This window comes from Nomascus leucogenys, chromosome 19 (assembly GCF_006542625.1).
Source record: "Nomascus leucogenys isolate Asia chromosome 19, Asia_NLE_v1, whole genome shotgun sequence".
Taxonomy (NCBI): Eukaryota; Metazoa; Chordata; class Mammalia; order Primates; family Hylobatidae; genus Nomascus; species Nomascus leucogenys.
In genome coordinates, this window is record NC_044399.1 from 39,601,660 (window position 1) to 39,620,891 (window position 19,232).

At 45.3% G+C, this 19,232-nt stretch overlaps 1 protein-coding gene across 1 annotated transcript in view; it reads left to right on the plus strand.

The window, feature by feature from the left end:
- STPG4 (sperm-tail PG-rich repeat containing 4) overlaps window positions 1–11,999 on the plus strand; it is a 61,118-nt gene extending 49,119 nt beyond the window's left edge. Inside the window, exons 6-7 of the mRNA XM_030800698.1 lie at window positions 8,291–8,395; window positions 11,861–11,999. Coding sequence (XP_030656558.1) covers window positions 8,291–8,395; window positions 11,861–11,977 — 222 coding nt within the window. The 3' untranslated portion in view covers window positions 11,978–11,999. The remainder of the gene's footprint in view (window positions 1–8,290; window positions 8,396–11,860) is intronic.
- Window positions 12,000–19,232: the final 7,233 nt, after the last annotated feature.

Genomic DNA, 19,232 nt, shown 5'->3' on the forward strand with positions numbered 1-19,232 from the left:
GCTGCTTATTGCTTGTATTTAATGCATGGATATATATAGATATTTGGGGTCATAATTTTTTTCTGACCCTTTCTCTTTTCAATATATCAACTGGAAGTTGTTTGTGCTAAGATAAATGGGAGTGGATTATGTGCTCTTTCTAGATTCCTTTAGCTTTACGATTTTAAAGAAAAACAGCTTAGAACTAAGTACTGATACTTTCCAGCACTGAGAAGCAAGGCCAGTAACTGGCTCTGGCTCCCACAGCTGAAACGCTAAATCACTGGTTTCTAACCCTGCTGAGCCTCACTTTCTCATCTGTTAAATAGAGATATTAGCACCTCCTGCACCAGGCTGGCATGAGGATCAAATGAAAGTAGGTGTGTGAAAGAATGCTGTGAAGTAGAGATGGCTGCAGGAGGGGGCAGCTCTCTGGCTCTCTGGCTCTCTGGTTTGTGGGGAGCTGTCAGTGGGCAGCAGTGAAGGCTGCCTGCTGAACCCGTTTTGGGTCAGGGTAGAGAGGAGGCCTGGAAGACCAGCACCCAAAGGGCTTTAACCTGCTGTCTGTAAACGAGAATTCAGAATGAAGGCTTGCAGAAACTGGAAATACATGGTGACATTTAGATGTTTACATCTGCCATCAAACTATAAAAACCATTCTCATGTTCATACACACGTGAAAAGCCAAAAGGTATTAACTTGAGAAAGTTGAATTTCATGTCCCTCAGTGCATTTTTTTTTTTTTTTTTTTTTTTTTTTTTAGAAATGGGGTTTCACCATGTTGGCCAGGCTGGTCTCAAACTCCTGGCCTCAAGAGATCTACCCACCTGGGCATCCAAAAGTGCTGGGATTACAGGCATGAGCCACCGCATCCAGCTCCCCGGTGCATTTTTTGACAGGAGCCTATGCAGACATCTATGAATACACACCTCATGTTTCTTGGTCCACGTAGTCCACTCCTGCTGCTATAACAAAATACCTTAGACTGGGTAATTTATAAACCATAGAATGTATTGTTTAGTTCTGGAGGCCAGGAAGTCCAAGATCAAGGTTGGTGTCTGATGAGGGCCCCCTTCCTCATAGATGGTGCTTCTAGCTGCATCTGCACGTGGCAAAGGGCAGAAGCTTCTGCCATAAGAGGATGCAGCTAGAAAGCAGCATCCTTCCTGTCTGAGGAAGGCAGACAAGCTTCCTCAGGCCTCTTTCATAAGCGCAGGAGTCCCATCCATGAGGAAGAAGCCCTAATGACATAATCACTTCCCAAAGGCCCCACATCTTAACACTATCACAGGGGCCATTAGGTTCCAACATAAGAATTTTGGGGGGACCTCAGCATCCAGACCATAGCAGTGCACAGAGATTCTTCACCTGGGAAATAGAATGTGTGTGCTTTCTGGAGAAAGATGATTTTTTTAAAGTAAGTTTAGCAAATTCAAGTTGGTTACTATGGAGTAAGATTGAGTCATATCTCATATTAAAGGATTTGCTCTGTGGTTTATTTTCCTCATGAGTTTACATGATCTCATTTGTCTTAACAACTTAAAATAAAATTTTGTAACGTAGTAATGATTAAAAATCCCTTTTGCACATGAATCTGAGTACACTCCGCCAGTCTCTACCTGCTTGCCCTGTGCCTTTGCCCTCATATCCCTCCCTCCCTGTCCACCTGTGTCCTCCCTATCTTCAAGGTGTTACTCCAGATCCCTCTTCCCTGGAGCTTCCTCATACAACTTGCCTCTCCCCGTGGCCTCCCCTCACTGTGAACTCACCATAAGCCCTCCGAGTTGGTATACTCATTCATTTCACATTGAATTCTATTCTGTGACAGTTTGCTTTTTGGTTGCTGTGGTGGTGGTGGTTCCTTAATTCATATATTGGGATTTTCACTAGATTTTTGTCCTTGTCTTCACAACTAGATTGCAGGCACCCTGAAGTCAATGATCCCAGATGAAATGTCTTTAACATCTGCCAGAATCCCTGGCCTAAATACCTTGCACACAGCAGGTTTCAGTGAATATTTGTGGACTTGACTTTTTAAGCTTTGTTTTAATGAGGTTTGACACATTCAACCTAGCAGCAGTCCCTAACCCCCTGGGACATTCATGGTTCAGAAAGTTGAATGGAAGAGAATTCCTACTGTTAACTTGCACACAGATTAAGATATCCTGGCAACTACTAATCATCTGTTTTTTGGTCTTTTCTACTAATTAAATCAGCACAGTCCAGTTAACACTTTTTATTTTGTTTTTGCAATGCAGTGAATTTGTCCCAGCGAGGTTAAAATGAATAACATCCTTCTCTCTAGGCTTGTCCTCGAGGCCCTGCCCATTTTGGCCTAGCTTTCCCAACACAGCTTCCCACAAACTCTTCCACCAGCCTCAAATGTACTTCCTTGAGGGGCTTCTCGGACCCCTTGGACCAGATGGGTTTACTCTCTGAGGTGCTCTCCATAGCATCCTATACATCCCTTTGTGTGATACTCCCCACGTTTGTGATTTATTTATTTATTTATTTTTGGTAAGGTATGCCTTCTTTGCTAGAATGTGAGGCTTATGAGCATAGGAAATCCATGCCTACCTGGTTGATGAGGACTAAGTTCTGCTGCCAGTAACAGAGACCCTAAATAACAATGTTATAAGCAAGATAGGAATTGATTTCTCTCTTGTATACAGTCTTTGCAGTCGGCAGTTTAGGGCTGGTGTGGCAACTCTACTGCATCAGACTCCTATGGGCTGTTCTGCTGAGCATGGCTTCCATCCTCATGGTCCCAGAGAGTAGGGAACAGGAGCCCGGCGGGCAGGAAGGAGCGTGGGGAAGAAACACAATATGCCCTCTCCTGAAGGCTTCCCCTTGGAATTTGCATGCACCTTTGCCATCTCCATCTTATTGGCCCAGGATTGGTCATGCAGCCACACTTAGCTGCCAGGGAGGCTGGGAAAGTGAATCCTTATTCTGGGTAGACATGAGCCCAGTTAAAAATTGTTCTAACACTAAGAAATGAGGAGAGAGCAGCTGTTAGGAGACAGTCATATATCACTGTATTCCCAGCTTCCAGCCCACAGCCTGGAACAATGTATATTGGCTGAATAAAGACACGAGCTGAACACTGATGTATTCATGTGCTAGGGCTGCCATAACAAAGTACCACAAACTGGGTATTTGTTGTGCCCTGTACAACAAAAATGTGTTGTTTCACAGTCCTGGAGACTGGAAGTCCCAGCCCAAGGTATTGGCAGTGTGGGTTCCTTCTGAGTGCTGTGAGGGACAATCTGTTCATGCCTCATTCGCAGCTCGTGGTGGCTTGTTGGCATTCCTTGGTCTTCCTCAGTTTAGAGTTCCATGCCTTTGTTTTCACATAGCGTTTTCCCTGTAAGCATGTCTCTGTATCCAAATTTCCCCTTTTAATAAAGGACACCAGCCGTATTGGACGAGGCCCCACCCTAATGACTGCAGCTTAAATAATTACACCTGCAACAACCCTATTTCCAAATCGGTCACATACTGAGATACTGGGAATTCCAAATTCATAAGACCTTAAAAACTGGGGAGAGACAGTATTCAGCATGGAAGCCACGTCAACAATGGAAATTCATAGGACTTATGCTTGGGGGGTATAGAATTCGATGCCTAACAACTTGGGAGAGTTTCATCTACTCTCACGTTCTCTAGGAGGCATCTGGCATTTGGCTGCCCTGGGCTGCCCCAGAGTGATACACGTCTTCACTCCGGAGGAGTGTATTGATTACACAGATTAACCAGTCCCAGCCTCTCAGCCCTGGGAGGAGTGTGTACAGGCAGGAGATGTCAGGCTTACCAAAGGCCTGTAATGTTACACAGCATTATGACCCATCAGAAGTTGGAACCAATAAGCCAGGCTTCTTTGTGGTATGACAGAGACCTAGGAGCTCTCTAGGAAAGTCTGAGTCTTTTGCAGCAAGATGAAAGCTCCTGGCCTTGGTGACATCCCACAACCCACTGGGATCACACTTAACAAGACATCCCTGTTACACCAGAGCCTGGTTTGGCATCTGAAAGCCAGGCAGATAGCTCAGCTCTTGCTCAGCACAACCCCAGCCCTTCCTATCTCCATTAATTCTTTTGTGGTGTTTCTGTTTGGTTCTGCCTATATCCCTCACTGGACTCCAAACTCCCCAGAGGCCAAAGAGAGTATTTTATTCATCTGTGTAATAATCCTTACAGCTCCCGTTGGTTAAAGTTGCCCTCAAATAAAAGCACAATTAAATAGGACTTCTTCAAAGGGAAGAGAATGATATTCTCATCAGGAGGGTTGAGATGTAATCACGTACCAGAGCTGAGGAATAGATACTATAAAGGTTCCCTGTTGTTTCTTTTGACATCAAGTTCTAGGACTCTAGGAAGGTGACTACTCTGTTCTCCCCTGGAGACAGAATTTTTGTCAGTGGTCTTTGAAAGGTTTAGTTTTGGGAAACCCACAGTTGCCAAAGCATGACCCTGACAAAAGCAAGGTTTAAGAAATGGCCCATTTGATTTGTGAAAGAGATGCTTAGTGCTGCTTGGTGAACCCGAGGCCTCCCTCTGCACACGTATCATACATAATGTGAGACCCAAGGTGTAGATCACACTTGAGGATCCCCAGTAAAGGAGAGGGCAGAGTGCTCAGCTTTAAGGAAGAGGAGAACATGATTCAAATGTCCCTCTTGTTTTAAACACCCTCCTATTGAACTGGGTTCAGAAATGGCACATCCCGAGCCATCTGTCCACTCAAGCCGTCCTCCAATGGGGCAGCAGTGGGGACTCTGCTAGAGCTGTTTCCTGGCCATTGCGGGGCCCGGCCATGAGCAGTCCCAGAATAGTCATGGCTTTGCCGCAGCATGCCTGTGGCTTTGGAATATGAACTTGGGCTTATATCCACCTCCCTAGTGCTCCCTCTTAAAGATCCCATCTGCCACATGTGGAATAGCATTCAGTAACTTCTTTCTGCAGCACATCTTAGTCCCTTTGATTCAGATGACCAATTCCATGCAAGGAAACTGCTGGATGGGATGGCAATGCATCATGCTTCATCAGGCTTCGTGCCTGGATTCCCAGGCAGCTTGAGACTAGGAAGCTTTAGAAAGCAAAGCCACATTAGGCCTGGGGAAAAGGGGCAGGTCGCTCCTTTCTTAGCCATTCTGCAGATGGCCATCGTAGGTGTGGAATCAATGGTAGCACACTCAGCATCATCTCTTGCCCCAGCTACTCACCTGGCTTCAGAGCACTGCATTATTATGGCCAAACTGAGAGACTCCTGCACAAACTGTTCCTGTGCAGATTTTCTTGGCGTTTTGCTTCTTTGTATTTATTATGGCTTAGATTTCTTCGAAGTGAGTACAGAATTCACACCAGAGAGCCTCACCCTGACAGCAACCTCTGTCACACGTATACATCAGTTTGAAAACATGACTGTTTTCATCTCTCTGCCATGAGTTGTAAAATGATGAGGCTCATCTATCCCTTGATTATCAGATGTGTGCTTGGCTGATAATAACAGACTCCATTCATGGTGGAGTAATTGAGAATGGCAGCCCCGATTACATGGCTGTGCCACCTGCCAGAGAGAATGGGAAAGCCTTGCTTTAAATCCTGTGGAAGGGCCGGGTGTGGTGGCTCACGCCTGTAATCCCAGCACTTTGAGAGGCCGAGGCGGGCAGATCATGAGGTCAGGAGTTCGAGACCAGCCTGGCCAATATGGTGAAACCCCATCTCTACTAAAAATACAAACATTAGCCAGGCTTGGTGGCGTGCGCCCGTAGTCCCAGCTACTTGAGAGGCTGATGCAGAAGAATCGCTTGAACCCGGGAGGTGGAGCTTGCAGTGAGCCAAGATGGCGTGACTGCACTCCAGCCTGGGCAACTGAGTGAGTCTGTCTCAAAAAAAAAAAAAAAAAAAAACACAACAAACCGTGGAGGGTCTGCAGTGCAGTGCTTGTTCTGTGAAATCTGTGGCCCTCATTTGTGGCCAGGCTTACCTATTATAAGGATCTTACAGATACATGTCCCTATTATGACCTTACTGCTGGCTTCTCTCCTCTCCCCTCCCCTCCTTTTCTCCCCTCTCCCCTTCACTCCCTTTCTCCTCCTTTCCCCTCCCCTTCTCCCTCCCCTCCCTTTCTCCCTCCCCTCCCCTTTTCTTTTCTTTTTGCTTTTCTTGAGTCTCATTCTGTTTCCCAGGCTGGAGTGCAGTGACTTGATCATGGCTCACTGCAGCCTTGACCTCTGTGGCTCAGGTGATCCTCTCACCTCAGCCTCCCAAGTAGCTGGGACCACAGGAACACACCCCCACAACTGGCTAATTTTTATATTTCTTAGAGGCAAGGTCTCACCATGTTGCCCAGGCTGATCTTGAACTCCTGACCTCAAGTGATCCACCAGCTTTGGCCTCCCAAAATGGTGGGATTACAGGCGTGAGCCACCATGCCTGGCCTCTTTTTTTCTTTACCTAATTTCCATAGCCATTTATCTGTACATTAAGTATCATTTTTTCTTGTTTGAGGAGCACTCGCGTTCATTGTAGAAAAATTAGAGCATGCAGTATAATAAAAAAAAAATTTTGTTTCCTTTTTATTCAACACACCACTACCCCAAGAAAACTACTGTTTATGAACATTCTGAGATAATTTCATTCCAAGTTTTTTTTATGCACATTTGTTCAGCTTGCATTTTTGACTTAATGACATTTGGGAGTAGTTGTTATGTCTATAAAAACTCATCAACACTGGACTGCTGGATGGAAGCATTGTAATTTATTTAACCAGGCACATATCATCCATTATTTAGTTTATTTCCCAGTTTTCACTTTTGGAAACAATGTTACAGTCTTTGTGGCTAAATATTTGCACACATTCTCAATTGTTTTCTTAGGGTGAATGCCTAAAACTGGAACTGTTGGGTCAAAATAATAAATATACGTTGTCTTAAACTCCATTTTGTGAAAACTTGAAAAATATATACAACTTAGAATACTGTATTGAAACCTCTCATATACCTAGTCAACAATTCAACAATGTTCAATTTTAGGCCAGTGTTTTGGGTTAATAGTCCCACCCACTTCCCCTAACTCCAGCATTATTTAGAAACAGATCCAAGACATCATGCTAGAAAAATACTTATTTCTGTTTTTTTGCTCTGTCCCACTCCTGAGGCAAAGAACACTACCTATTTGAAAATGGAGGGGGAAAAAAGTGAATTACTAGGGGGAAAAAAAGATGAACATCATGTTAGCATTATCCAGTGTGGTGTTTGGGCTATTCCCATTTTCCCTGCCATATTCTAGGCTAAAGACACATCATTTGTCTCCTGGTTTCCTGCAACAACCAATAATCATTCTCCTTTCTTCTTTCTCCCTCTCTGGATAGGCATATATGTTTTAAGCTGTTTCATATCTTGCCAGATTGCGCTCTGGAAAGGCTGAGCAAATGTATGCTTCTGCCAGCATCATAACGAGTGCTTGTGCTGGTTGTTAAAGCTTTGGCTTCCTTCTTTCCCTCTCTCCTTCCTTCCCCTCTCTCCCTCCCTCCCTTCCCTTCTTTCCTTCCTTTTCTCCCTCCCTTTCTTCCATCCTCTCTCTCTTCTTTCTTAACCTTTTTTAATTTTTAGAACCCCCTTCTCCTCACCCCGTGGGGAAAAAAGGGAAGTTTGTTTTTTAAATTAGAATTTATTTGGTTATAAATGAGGTTAAAGCCCTCCTTCCTCGAAGTTTGCTCATTAAACGTTTGTATATCCTCTTTATGAATGGCCTGTTGCTAATTTTCCTACTGGAGTGATTGTCTTTTAAAATTCTGTTCACCTATTTATGTTTATCTTATAGCATTATGCTTATATCAGTGAATGGCTATGAATACTTTTTTGGACCAAGATAATATATATGACATTTATATGAAAGAATAAGCATTTTTATAAAGCTAACAGCTTGGAGCAGCAAGTCACCTTTAACAGTCAGAGGGACAAGTACGGCATGAGGCATGCATGCTGCTGTGAGGGGACAGGGGACCTGAGTGTGGGCTGGGAGCCCAGGGGCATCAGGGACCCTGGCAGGGACAAGGGAGGCAGGTACCGCTCACCTAACCCTCCTTCACTCCTCACCATCGTGCACAAGGAAGGTGAGGCAGGAGTTACTCCCATTTCACAATGACTTGTCCCAGCTCACACCTTAATGAGATCTCTCGAGACCCAATATGGGATTTTTCTACTGTATCCCAGTGATTCATGTATTTATTTGTAGAAGGCAAATAAAGCCTTCAAATATATCAAATGTACAATAATAATGAAGCAATTTTTTAAATGTTTGATAGCATGAAGGCCCTGGTCCAGGTCATTATAATGTGAAAATACCTCCAACAAGCTCTATCACTTCTTGTTTTCAATCCAGAGTCCCTCGATTCTTGCCCAGCTGTTCAGTAAGTATTTGAAAAGACAGACCGCCCCCTACCCCCAGGGGTATGGTTATGGTGGTAGGTTTTCTGTTTCTATGTGTGTGGGAGGTGCGGGGTAGTGGTGAGATGGGGGAATGATCATGTGTATACAGTTCTGGTACATACAGTTGCCTGTCAAGGCAATCAGGAGTGAAATGCTCAAATACCTGGACATTCTCAACCAACTTCAGGTTCAGAGTGACTCCAGGCCCAACATCTGTGGCTGAATTATGGGGCCAGTTGGAAGCAGCACATTAATCAGCCATCAATGTTACCGACTTAGACGCTTTGTTGGGGGCACCTGCAGTGGCTGCCTCCCGCCAGCCAGAATGGCTGTTTTCTGTGTGTGTGGCTTCTGGGAGCCCAAGGAAGCAAAATTTGAAGCAGAAACATTTTTATTGAAGCAAATGGGACCATTAAGGCATTAGCGATCACCCCACCCCCAAAAACTCAGGACAGACAGGGAAGAGGCTCAAGTCCATGGAGAGATAGAAAGAACGTGGATCCTGGGAGCATGCAGGACTCCTCCAAACCTACAGAAGACCGGGAAAGATTATAAAAGCATAATGTGAAGTTTATCAACAGTGGATTTTTTTTTTTAATGTCAAAAGACAGTTTTTTTTTGTTTGTTTGTTTGTTTTGTTTTTGGTTTTTTTTTTGAGACAGAGTCTGGCTCTGTTCCCCAGGCTGGAGTGCAGTGGCACCATCTCGGCTCACTGCAAGCTCTGCCTCCCGGGTTCATGCCATTCTCCTGCCTCAGCCTCCCGAGTAGCTGGGACTACAGGCGCCCGCCACCACACCCTGCTAATTTTTTTTATATTTTTAGTAGAGACGGGGTTTCACTATGTTGGCCAGGATGGTCTCAAACTCCTGACCTCGTGATCCGCCCACCTCGGCCTCCCAAAGTGCTAGGATTACAGGCTTGAGCCACCGCGCCCGGCCCAAAAGACAGTTTTAATTCCCATAGCTTTGTTGCTTTCAGTCTGCAACTCGGTCTGAAAGTCCCCAAGACTTGCTGGTATGTAGACTCATTTGAGGTGGCTGGGGAGACAGAAATACAAATTCTGCCTGTAAGAAAATGGGCCCACCCAGGGGAGTCAAGGGGCTAGGAGGAGAAGTTGGAGTGATGGGTAGGAGAGGACTAGTACTGCCACTGCTTGGGCTGCAAATCACCTCTCCTAGCCCTACCTAGCCCATGTCCCAGGCCATGGCCTTCAGAATCTCTGCCCCAGAGCTGCTGGGCAGCAGAGAGGTAGCACAGCCTTTATCTAGAGTGATAATGGGGAGGCCCTGCCAGTGGAATTGGAGACAGACTGACAGCAGGGGGCTGGGGGATCCACACACCCTAGTGGCATCACCATGATCCAGAAACATGTTCGTCAGAGCCCACGGGGTCGGGCATTCTCAGGAACACTGAGTCATGCTAACCAAACTCAGGGGCAACAGAAGATGTAGTGTTAACTTCTAAGCATTCACCATACGGGCCTGGTGACTGGAGCACTGATTGGTGGAGTCTCTCCCTTATAGAAAATTTTCATGGAAGCTGAAGACAACCAGAAGGTTGTTGGTGGCAGTGAAATCGGGAGGGGAACTGAGCTTGATGTTCTCAAGGTGGCTGAACCCCAACCAGCAGCCTCCTGAGGGGTGGCTTTGTGAGGTGCAGGCCCCCTGAACCTTCTGTTCTCTGCCCTGGCCTCCCAGGACTCCACATGCATGTTGAGCCCTCATTAATAGCACTAATAAAGGCTTCAGCTTCCTTTGACATTTGGCCAGGACTTGATTAGATTTCCAGGCTGCTCCTCTGCTTTTGGCAAGGGAAACATCCTGTCACTTAAAGTGGTTTCTGCAGGCAGCTGATCTCATGTGCTCTGGACTGACTGCTCTGCTCCACTCTCGCTGTCTCCTGAAGAGATAAGAAACTGCAGGGCAGGGTGGAAATGACAAGTAGGTGATAATAGTAAAGAGTAATAGTGGTGGTAGCTAACTGCTGGCCTGTCCAAGTCTCTTTGTCTTAGAGAGATGCCAGTGAGACTCATAGCCCCCTAGAGGCAGGTACTCTGCCCCATTTGATGGGCAAGGTACGGGAAGCCCAGGCCCAGGGTCCCACTGAGCTGGTGGTGGTGGGACTAGGACTGGAACTCAGGCTTGTTGGACTCTAAAACCCTTGATCTTAACCATTACACTGGTGTCTCAAATGCCTTTGGACTTCAAGAATATGTGCATGTGCCACCAGCATGGGAGACACCAACCTAAGAAATTGAAGTCTTAGTCTATGAAAATGGCATTTATTTGTATTTTATTGCTACAGAAGAGAAGCTTTGTTTAAATAATTGGTAAAATAGGGCCAGGTGTGGTGGTGCACAGCTGTAATCCCAGCTACTCAGGAGGCTGAGGCATGAGAATTGCTTAAGCCCAGGAGGTGAAGGTTGCAGTGAGCTGAGATCGTGCCACTGCACTCCAGACTGGGTGACAGAGTGAGACCCTATCTCAAAAAAAACCAAAAACAAACAAACAAAAAACCAAAAAACCCAGCCGGGCGTGGTGCCTCACGCCTGTAATCCCAACACTTTGGGAGGTGGAGGTGGGTGGATCACGAGGTCAGGAGATTGAGACCAACCTGGGCAACATGGTGAAACCCCGTCTCTACTAAAAATACAAAAAATAATTAGCTGGGTGTGGTGGTGGCAGGCACCTGTAATCCCAGCTACTTGGGAGGCTGAGGCAGGAGAATCACTTGAACCCGGGAGGCAGAAATTGCAGTAAGCCGAGATTGTGCCCACTGCACTCCAGCCTGGTGACATAGCGAGACTCTGTCTGAAAAAAATAATATAAATAAATAATAATAATATTTGTTCAAGCATTTTATAAAAACAAAAACATGACTTTTAAAAATTAGAAGTTGTGGATCCCTTGAGAACATTTCTGACCCTGGGGTCCGTGGACCCTGGTTGAGAAACACCTTACTTTAATAACTCTGGGCCAATGACTAAAACCCAACCCGAGTTTGAGAGGCGGTTTGGGCTTTTGAGGTAGACCAATGAGGTTCAGAATTAATTCTCTTTGCTCACTTGGCTGAGGTCACCAGGGGGAAAGATGATGGCATTCCTTGGGATAGGAGTTGCCTGGGCCAAGTGCCCTTTGGGAGAAGGTGTGCCTTGAGATGCAGGTGGCATGTGACCCCGCCTCTCCCAGCAGGTTCTAGGTGGCCCCTGGCTTGGCTGGCCTCTCAGACCCCCTCCAGCCTCATGGTGAGCCCCTGACAGGAGCAGCCTCTGCTCCAAGGACATGCTCCAATTCGAGGGTCTGCCAGGCTTCAGCCCAGGCTGGTGTGGCCCTGGTCTTCATCCTCGGGGAATTTGTCTACCACATCCAAGCCAGTAGCCAGGCACAGGAGCCTCAGGGTTTTGGTTTCACTGTCTCATCAGTCCCTGTTTTCTGCTCTGTTTTCAGAAAACCCCAGGCCCAGGAGCATATACAACTTTAAGACAATTCCCTAAGCAGTCTCCGACCGTAGCCAAAATGGGCCGAGAACATAGCCTTTTCTTCAATAACACAATTGGCTTTTAAAATAAAGCGATCTTGGCACCAAGCTCTACTTTGAGGTTTAGCACGTTCTTATGTTTAGAAAACTGTATTTTGTCTATTCCTTGGAGGGGTTTGGCCACAGAACATGATTGATTGCTTGAGGTGACCGTCCTGCTTGCTTATCTGGGATAGTCCCAGCATAATTACCAGTTCTCTCTCAAAAGTGTCCTGGTCTGAGCAATAAATTATATGTTCACTATGCTTATTACCAAAGAGCAGATTCGGACAGACTGTGCCCCGGGTTGCTCTCGGACAGGCCCTGAGATGTCTGGTCTCTGCTCTGTGTGGCCTTGTTCTCTCTAGCTGGAACTCAACTGCATCAGGGTTATAAGGCCTCATGGCCCTCTTGAAGACTTCCGTGGGCGGTCAGCATTAAACAGAGGCCAAGCTGAGCGTCACAGCGTCCCAAAAACTGGTTCTTTCTCTCTTTGAACCCCCTGAAAAGAACAATATGGATTCAACCTGATGAATATTTTTGTTTTCAAGTCAACAACATTTTGAGTATCTGCTATGTGCAAGGTGCTGAGCTGGGGTTGGAGAGTGGAGTCTTGAAACAAAGATGAACGAGGCATGTGACTGAGTTTGGGGAGGGTTGTGCCAGAAATGGAGTGTGGGGTAGTGCCGGTTGGGGGAAGGCCATACAAGCTGTGCCAAGACTCTCCTGCCAGTTGCCCTGTGTTTGAAGCTCAGGGGCTGCCCTCACGCGGATGGCAGTTCCAACAGGAAGACGAGCTGTAGTTTCAGGAAGCTGCCAAATCATTGCGCCAGGTGCACAGAGGAGCCATTGTGACAAGGAAGGCCACAGGCATTCAGAGGAAGGAGAAGGCAGTGTGGCCTGAGCTTGGGAGGTAAGGGGTGGCCCTCACGGAGGAGGGTAGATTGGCCGGCACCCCAGGGATCAGGAGGCTGTGATCAGCAGAGGAAAGAGTCAGGGGTGAGGAAGCCTATCTGGGCAAAGGCCCAGGGCAGGAATAAACATTTGCTGGAGGGGAATAGGGGCAGCCTGGACCAATGACAGTGGAGGGTGAAAGTGAGGGTGTGGGAGGGGATGAGGGTCCTCAGAAGGCTGGGACCACATGCTTTCTGCCCAAGGGGCTCTAGCTAGGCGGATCCTATGCATGACAGTGGTGTCTCAGCAAAGGCTAGGGAGATTCCAGAGTGGTTAATAAATCATTGCAAAGGGTCTTTTTAAAAAGCTAATAAAATTAAGAGCTAATAAAATGTTTACATTTTGTTATATTTTAGTAAATAGCCCAGCCTCTCCCCATTAACTGCTATGATGCTGGCTTCTCTAGGTCCCTGCTTTGGTTCCCCAGAGAATCCCTCTGTTCCTCCCACACACACATTACCCTCCTTCCACAACTGCCCTCTGAATTGGGCTCCAACCAAAGGGAATGTCTCTTCTTGGCTGCAACAAAGCCCTAGGCTTACAGGCCCTTGTAAAATGGTTGTTGAGGGACAAAAGGGAAGGCCATCATCTCCTGGAATGTATTCACATTTGTGGAATAAACGCCCTACATTACATTCCTTTGGAGCAGAAAACAGACACTTGGAAGATCGGACTGATGTCTCAGGATAGTGTCTCCTGTCCCACTTTGATGAGAAGATGGCTGCAGGGAAGATAGTTTCCAATTTTATTCTCCAAGTGGGCTAAAGTCCCCTGCGTGATTGAAAGTAATGGCTGGAGGTTCTGATGGAGGGTGTTTTCTCTAGGAAGCAACATCTCAGGCAGCACCTGGCACTCAGATGCCGTTCTAGAGTGAGATAGAGGAGGGAGATGGCCACATGTGTCTTAGCCAAGGCTCATTGATACAAAGGTTAGAGAAACCCCTCAAACTAGCAAGGGAAAGAAGGGGGTCAGATTGTAAGGATTTAGAGGCATCTCGTCGACAAAAGTGTAAACCAGGGGCTGGCAAGAACCATCTCTCTCTCTCTCTCTGTGTGTGTGTGTGTGTGTGTGTGGTGTGTGTGTGTGTGTGTGTGTGTGTGTCTTGCTCTCACTCTCACCTCTCTCAGGCCTCGTGGTCTCCCCTCCACCTCTCTCAGGCCTCATGGTCTCCCTTCTGTCTCTCAGGCCTCATAGTCTCCCCTCTGCCTCTCTGTCAGGCCTCATGGTCTCCCTCCGCCTATCTCAGGCCTCATGATCTCCCCTCTGCCTCTCTCAGGTCTCTCTTTCTCTCTCTCTCTCTCTCTCTCTGTGTGTGTGTGTGTGTGTGTGTGTGTGTGTGTGTGTTCTTGCTCTCACTCTCTCACCCTCTCAGGCCTCATGGTCTCCCCTCCGCCTTTCTCTCAGGCCTCATGGTCTCCCCTCCGCCTCTCTCTCAGGCCTCATGGTCTCCCTCCTGTCTCTCAGGCCTCATGGTCTCCCTCCTGTCTCTCAGGCCTCATGGTCTCCCCTCTGCCTCTCTCTCAGGCCTCATGGTCTCCCTCCTGTCTCTCAGGCCTCATGGTCTCCCTCCTGTCTCTCAGGCCTCATGGTCTCCCTCTGCTATCTCAGGCTTCATGGTCTCTCCTCTGCCTCTCTCAGGCCTCATGGTCTCCCCTCATCTCTCTCAGGCCTCATGGTCTCTCCTCCGCCTCTTGCTCAGGCCTCATGGTCTCCCCTCACCTCTCTCTCAGGCCTCATGGTCTCCCTCCTGTCTCTCAGGCCTCATGGTCTCCCCTCCGCCTCTCTCTCAGGCCTCATGGTCTCCCTCCTGTCTCTCAGGCCTCATGGTCTCCCTCCTGTCTCTCAGGCCTCATGGTCTCCCTCTGCTATCTCAGGCTTCATGGTCTCTCCTCTGCCTCTCTCAAGCCTCATGGTCTCCCCTCCTCTCTCTCAGGCCTCATGGTCTGCCCTCTGCCTCTCTCAGGTCTCTCTCTCTCTCTGTGTGTGTGTGTGTGCACATGTGTGTGTGTATGTGTTCTTTTTTATTATTATACTTTAAGTTTTAGGGTACATGTGCACAATGTGCAGGTTTGTTACATATGTATCCATGTGCCATGTTGGTGTGCTGTACCCATTAACTCGTCATTTAGCATTAGGTATATCTCCTAATGCTATCCCTCTCCACTCCCCCCACCCCACAACAGGCCCCGGAGTGTGATGTTCCCTTTCCTGTGTCCATGTGTTCTCATTGTTCAATTCCCACCTATGAGTGAGAACATGTGGTGTTTGCTTTTTTGTCCTTGTGATAGTTTACTGAGAATGATGATTTCCAGTTTCATCCAAGTCCCTACAAAAGACATGAACTCATCATTTTTTATGGCTGCATAGTATTCCATGGTGTATATGTGCCACATTTTCTTAATCCAGTCTATCATTGTTGGACATTTGTGTTGGTTCCAGCTCTTTGCTATTGTGAATAGTGCCGCAGTAAACATACGTGTGCATATGTCTTTATAGCAGCATGATTTATAGTCCTTTGGGTATATACCCAGTAATGGGATGGCTGGGTCAAATGGTATTTCTAGTTCTAGATCCCTGAGAAATCACCACACTGACTTCCACAATGGTTGAACTAGTTTACAGTCCCACCAACAGTGTAAAAGTGTTCCTATTTCTCCACATCCTCTCCAGCACCTGTTGTTTCCTGAGTTTTTAATGATTGCCATTCTAACTGATGTGAGATGGTATCTCATTGTGGTTTTGATTTGCATTTCTCTGATGGCCAGTGATGATGAGCATTTTTTCATGTGTTTTTTGGCTGCATAAATGTCTTTTGAGAAGTGTCTGTTCATGTCCTTCACCCACTTTTTGATGGGGTTGTTTTTTTCTTGTAAATTTGTTTGAGTTCATTGTAGATTCTGGATATTAGCCCTTTTTCAGATGAGTAGGTTGCGAAAATTTTCTCCCATTTTGCAGGTTGCCTGTTCACTCTGATGGTAGTTTCTTTTGCTGTGCAGAAGCTCTTCAGTTTAATTAGATCCCATTTGTCAATTTTGGCTTTTGTTGCCATTGCTTTTGGTGTTTTAGACATGAAGTCCTTGCCCACGCCTATGTCCTGAATGGTATTGCCTAGGTTTTCTTCTAGGGTTTTTATGGTTTTAGGTCTAACATGTAAGTCTTTAATCCATCTTGAATTAATTTTTGTCTAAGGTGTAAGGAAGGGATCCAGTTTCAGCTTTCTACATATGGCTAGCCAGTTTTCCCAGCACCATTTATTAAATAGGGAATCCTTTCCTCATTGCTTGTTTTTGTCAGGTTTGTCAAAGATCAGATAGTTGTAGACATGCAGCATCATTTCTGAGGGTTCTGTTCTGTTCCATTGATCTATATCTCTGTTGTTGTACCAGTACCATGCTGTTTTGGTTACTGTAGCCTTGTAGTATAGTTTGAAGTCAGGTAGCATGATGCCTCCAGCTTTGTTCTTTTGGCTTAGGATTGACTTGGCAATGAGGGCTCTTTTTTGGTTCCATATGAACTTTAAAGTAGTTTTTTCCAATTGTGTGAAGAAAGTCATTGGTAGCTTGATGGGGGATGGCATTGAATCTATAAATTACCTTGGGCAGTATGGCCATTTTCATGATATTGATTCTTCCAACCCATGAGCATGGAATGTTCTTCCATTTGTTTGTATCCTCTTTTATTTCATTGAGCAGTGGTTTGTAGTTCTCCTTGAAGAGGTCCTTCACATCCCTTGTAAATTGGATTCCTAGGTATTTTATTCCTTTGAAGCAATTGTGAATGAGAGTTCACTCATGATTGGGCTCTCTGTTTGTCTGTGATTGGTGTACAAGAATGCTTGTGATTTTTGTACATTGATTTTGTATCCTGAGACTTTGCTGAAGTTGCTCATCAGCTTAAGGAGATTTTGGGCTGAGACAATGGGGTTTTCTAAATATACAATCATGTCATCTGCAAACAGGGACAATTTGACTTCCTCTTTTCCTAATTGAATACCCTTTATTTCCTTCTCCTGCCTAATTGCCCTGGCCAGAACTTTCAACACTATATTGAATAGAAGTGGTGAGAGAGGGCATCCCTGTCTTGTGCCAGTTTTTAAAGGGAATGCTTCCCGTTTTTGCCCATTCGGTATGATATTGGCTGTGGCTTTGTCATAGATAGCTCTTATTATTTTGAGATACGTCCCATCAATACCTAATTTGTTGAGAGTTTTTAGCATGAAGGGTTGTTGAATTTTGTTGAAGGCCTTTTCTGCATCTATTGAGATAATCATGTGGTTTTTGTCTTTGGTTCTGTTTATATGCTGGATTACATTTATTGATTTGCGTATGTTGAACCAGCCTTGCATCCCAGGGATGAAGCCCACTTGATCATGGTAGATAAGCTTTTTGATGTGCTGCTGGATTCGGTTTGCCAGTATTTTATTGAGGATTTTTTGCATCAATGTTCATCAAGGATACTGGTCTAAAATTCTCTTTTTTTGTTGTGTCTCTGCCAGGCTTTGGTATCAGGATGATGCTGGCCTCATAAAGTGAGTTAGGGAGGATTCCCTCTTTTTCTATTGATTGGAATAGTTTCAGAAGGAATGGTACCAGTTCTTCCTTCTACCTCTGGTAGAATTCAGCTGTGAATCCATCAGGTCCTGGACTCTTTTTGGTTGGTAAGCTATTGATTATTGCCACAATTTCAGAGCCTGTTATTGGTCTATTCAGAGATTCAACTTCTTCCTGGTTTAGTCTTGGGAGGGTGTATGTGTCGAGGAATTTATCCATTTCTTCTAGATTTTCTAGTTTATTTGCATAGAGGTGTTTGTACTATTCTCTGATGGTAGTTTGTATTTCTGTGGGATCAGTGGTGATATCCCCTTTTTCATTTTTTATTGCGTCTATTTGATTCTTCTCTCTTTTCTTCTTTATTAGTCTTGCTAGTGGTCTATCAATTTTGTTGATCTTTTCAAAAAGCCAGCTCCTGGATTGATTAATTTTTTGAAGGGTTTTTTGTGTCTCTATTTCCTTCAGTTGTGCTCTGATTTTAGTTATTTCTTGTATTCTGCTAGCTTTTGAATGTGTTTGCTTTTGCTTTTCTAGTTCTTTTAATTGTGATGTTAGGGTGTCAATTTTGGATCTTTCCTGCTTTCTCTTGTGGGCATTTAGTGCTGTAAATTTCCCGCTACACACTGCTTTGAATGTGTCCCAGAGATTCTGGTATGTTGTGTCTTTGTTCTCGTTGGTTTCAAAGAACATCCTTATTTCTGCCTTCATTTCGTTATGCACCCAGTAGTCATTCAGGAGCAGGTTGTTCAGTTTCCATGTAGTTGAGTGGTTTTGAGTGAGTTTCTTAATCCTGAGTTCTAGTTTGATTGCACTGTGGTCCGAGAGACAGTTTGTTATAATTTCTGTTCTTTTACATTTGCTGAGGAGAGTTTTACTTCCAACTGTGTGGTCAATTTTGGAATAGGTGTGGTGTGGTGCTGAAAAAAATGTATATTCTGTTGATTTGGGGTGGAGAGTTCTGTAGATGTCTATTAGGTACGCTTGGTGCAGAGCTGAGTTCAATTCCTGGGTATCCTTGTTAACTTTCTGTCTTGTTGATCTGTCTAATGTTGACAGTGGGGTGTTAAAGTCTCCCATTATTATTGTGTGGGAGTCTAAGTCTCTTTGTAGGTCACTAAGGACTTGCTTTTTGAATCTGGGTGCTCCTGTGTTGGGTGCATATATATTTAGGATAGTTAGCTCTTCTTGTTGAATTGATCCCTTTACCATTATGTAATGGCCTTCTTTGTCTCTTTTGATCTTTGTTGGTTTAAAGTCTATTTTATCAGAGACTAGGATTGCAACCCCTGCCTTTTTTTGTTTTCCATTTGCTTGGTAGATCTTCCTCTATCCTTTTGTTTTGAGCCTATGTCTGTCTCTGCATGTGAGATGGGTTTCCTGAATACAGCACACTGATAGGTCTTGATTCTTTATCCAATTTGCCAGTCTGTGTCTTTTAATTGGAGCATTTAGTCCATTTACATTTAAAGTTAATATTGTTATGTGTGAATTTGCTCCTGTCATTATGATGTTAGCTGGTTATTTTGCTCGTTAGTTGATGCAGTTTCTTCCTAGCCTCGATGGTCTTTACAATTTGGCATGATTTTGTAGTGGCTGGTAGCGGTTGTTCCTTTCCATGTTTAGTGCTTCCTTCAGGAACTCTTTTAGGGCAGGCCTGGTGGTGACAAAAATCTCTCAGCATTTGCTTGTCTGTAAAGTATTTTATTTCTCCTTCACTTATGAAGCTTAGTTTGGCTGGATATGAAATTCTGGGTTGAAAATTCTTTTCTTTAAGAACATTGAATATTGGCCCCCATTC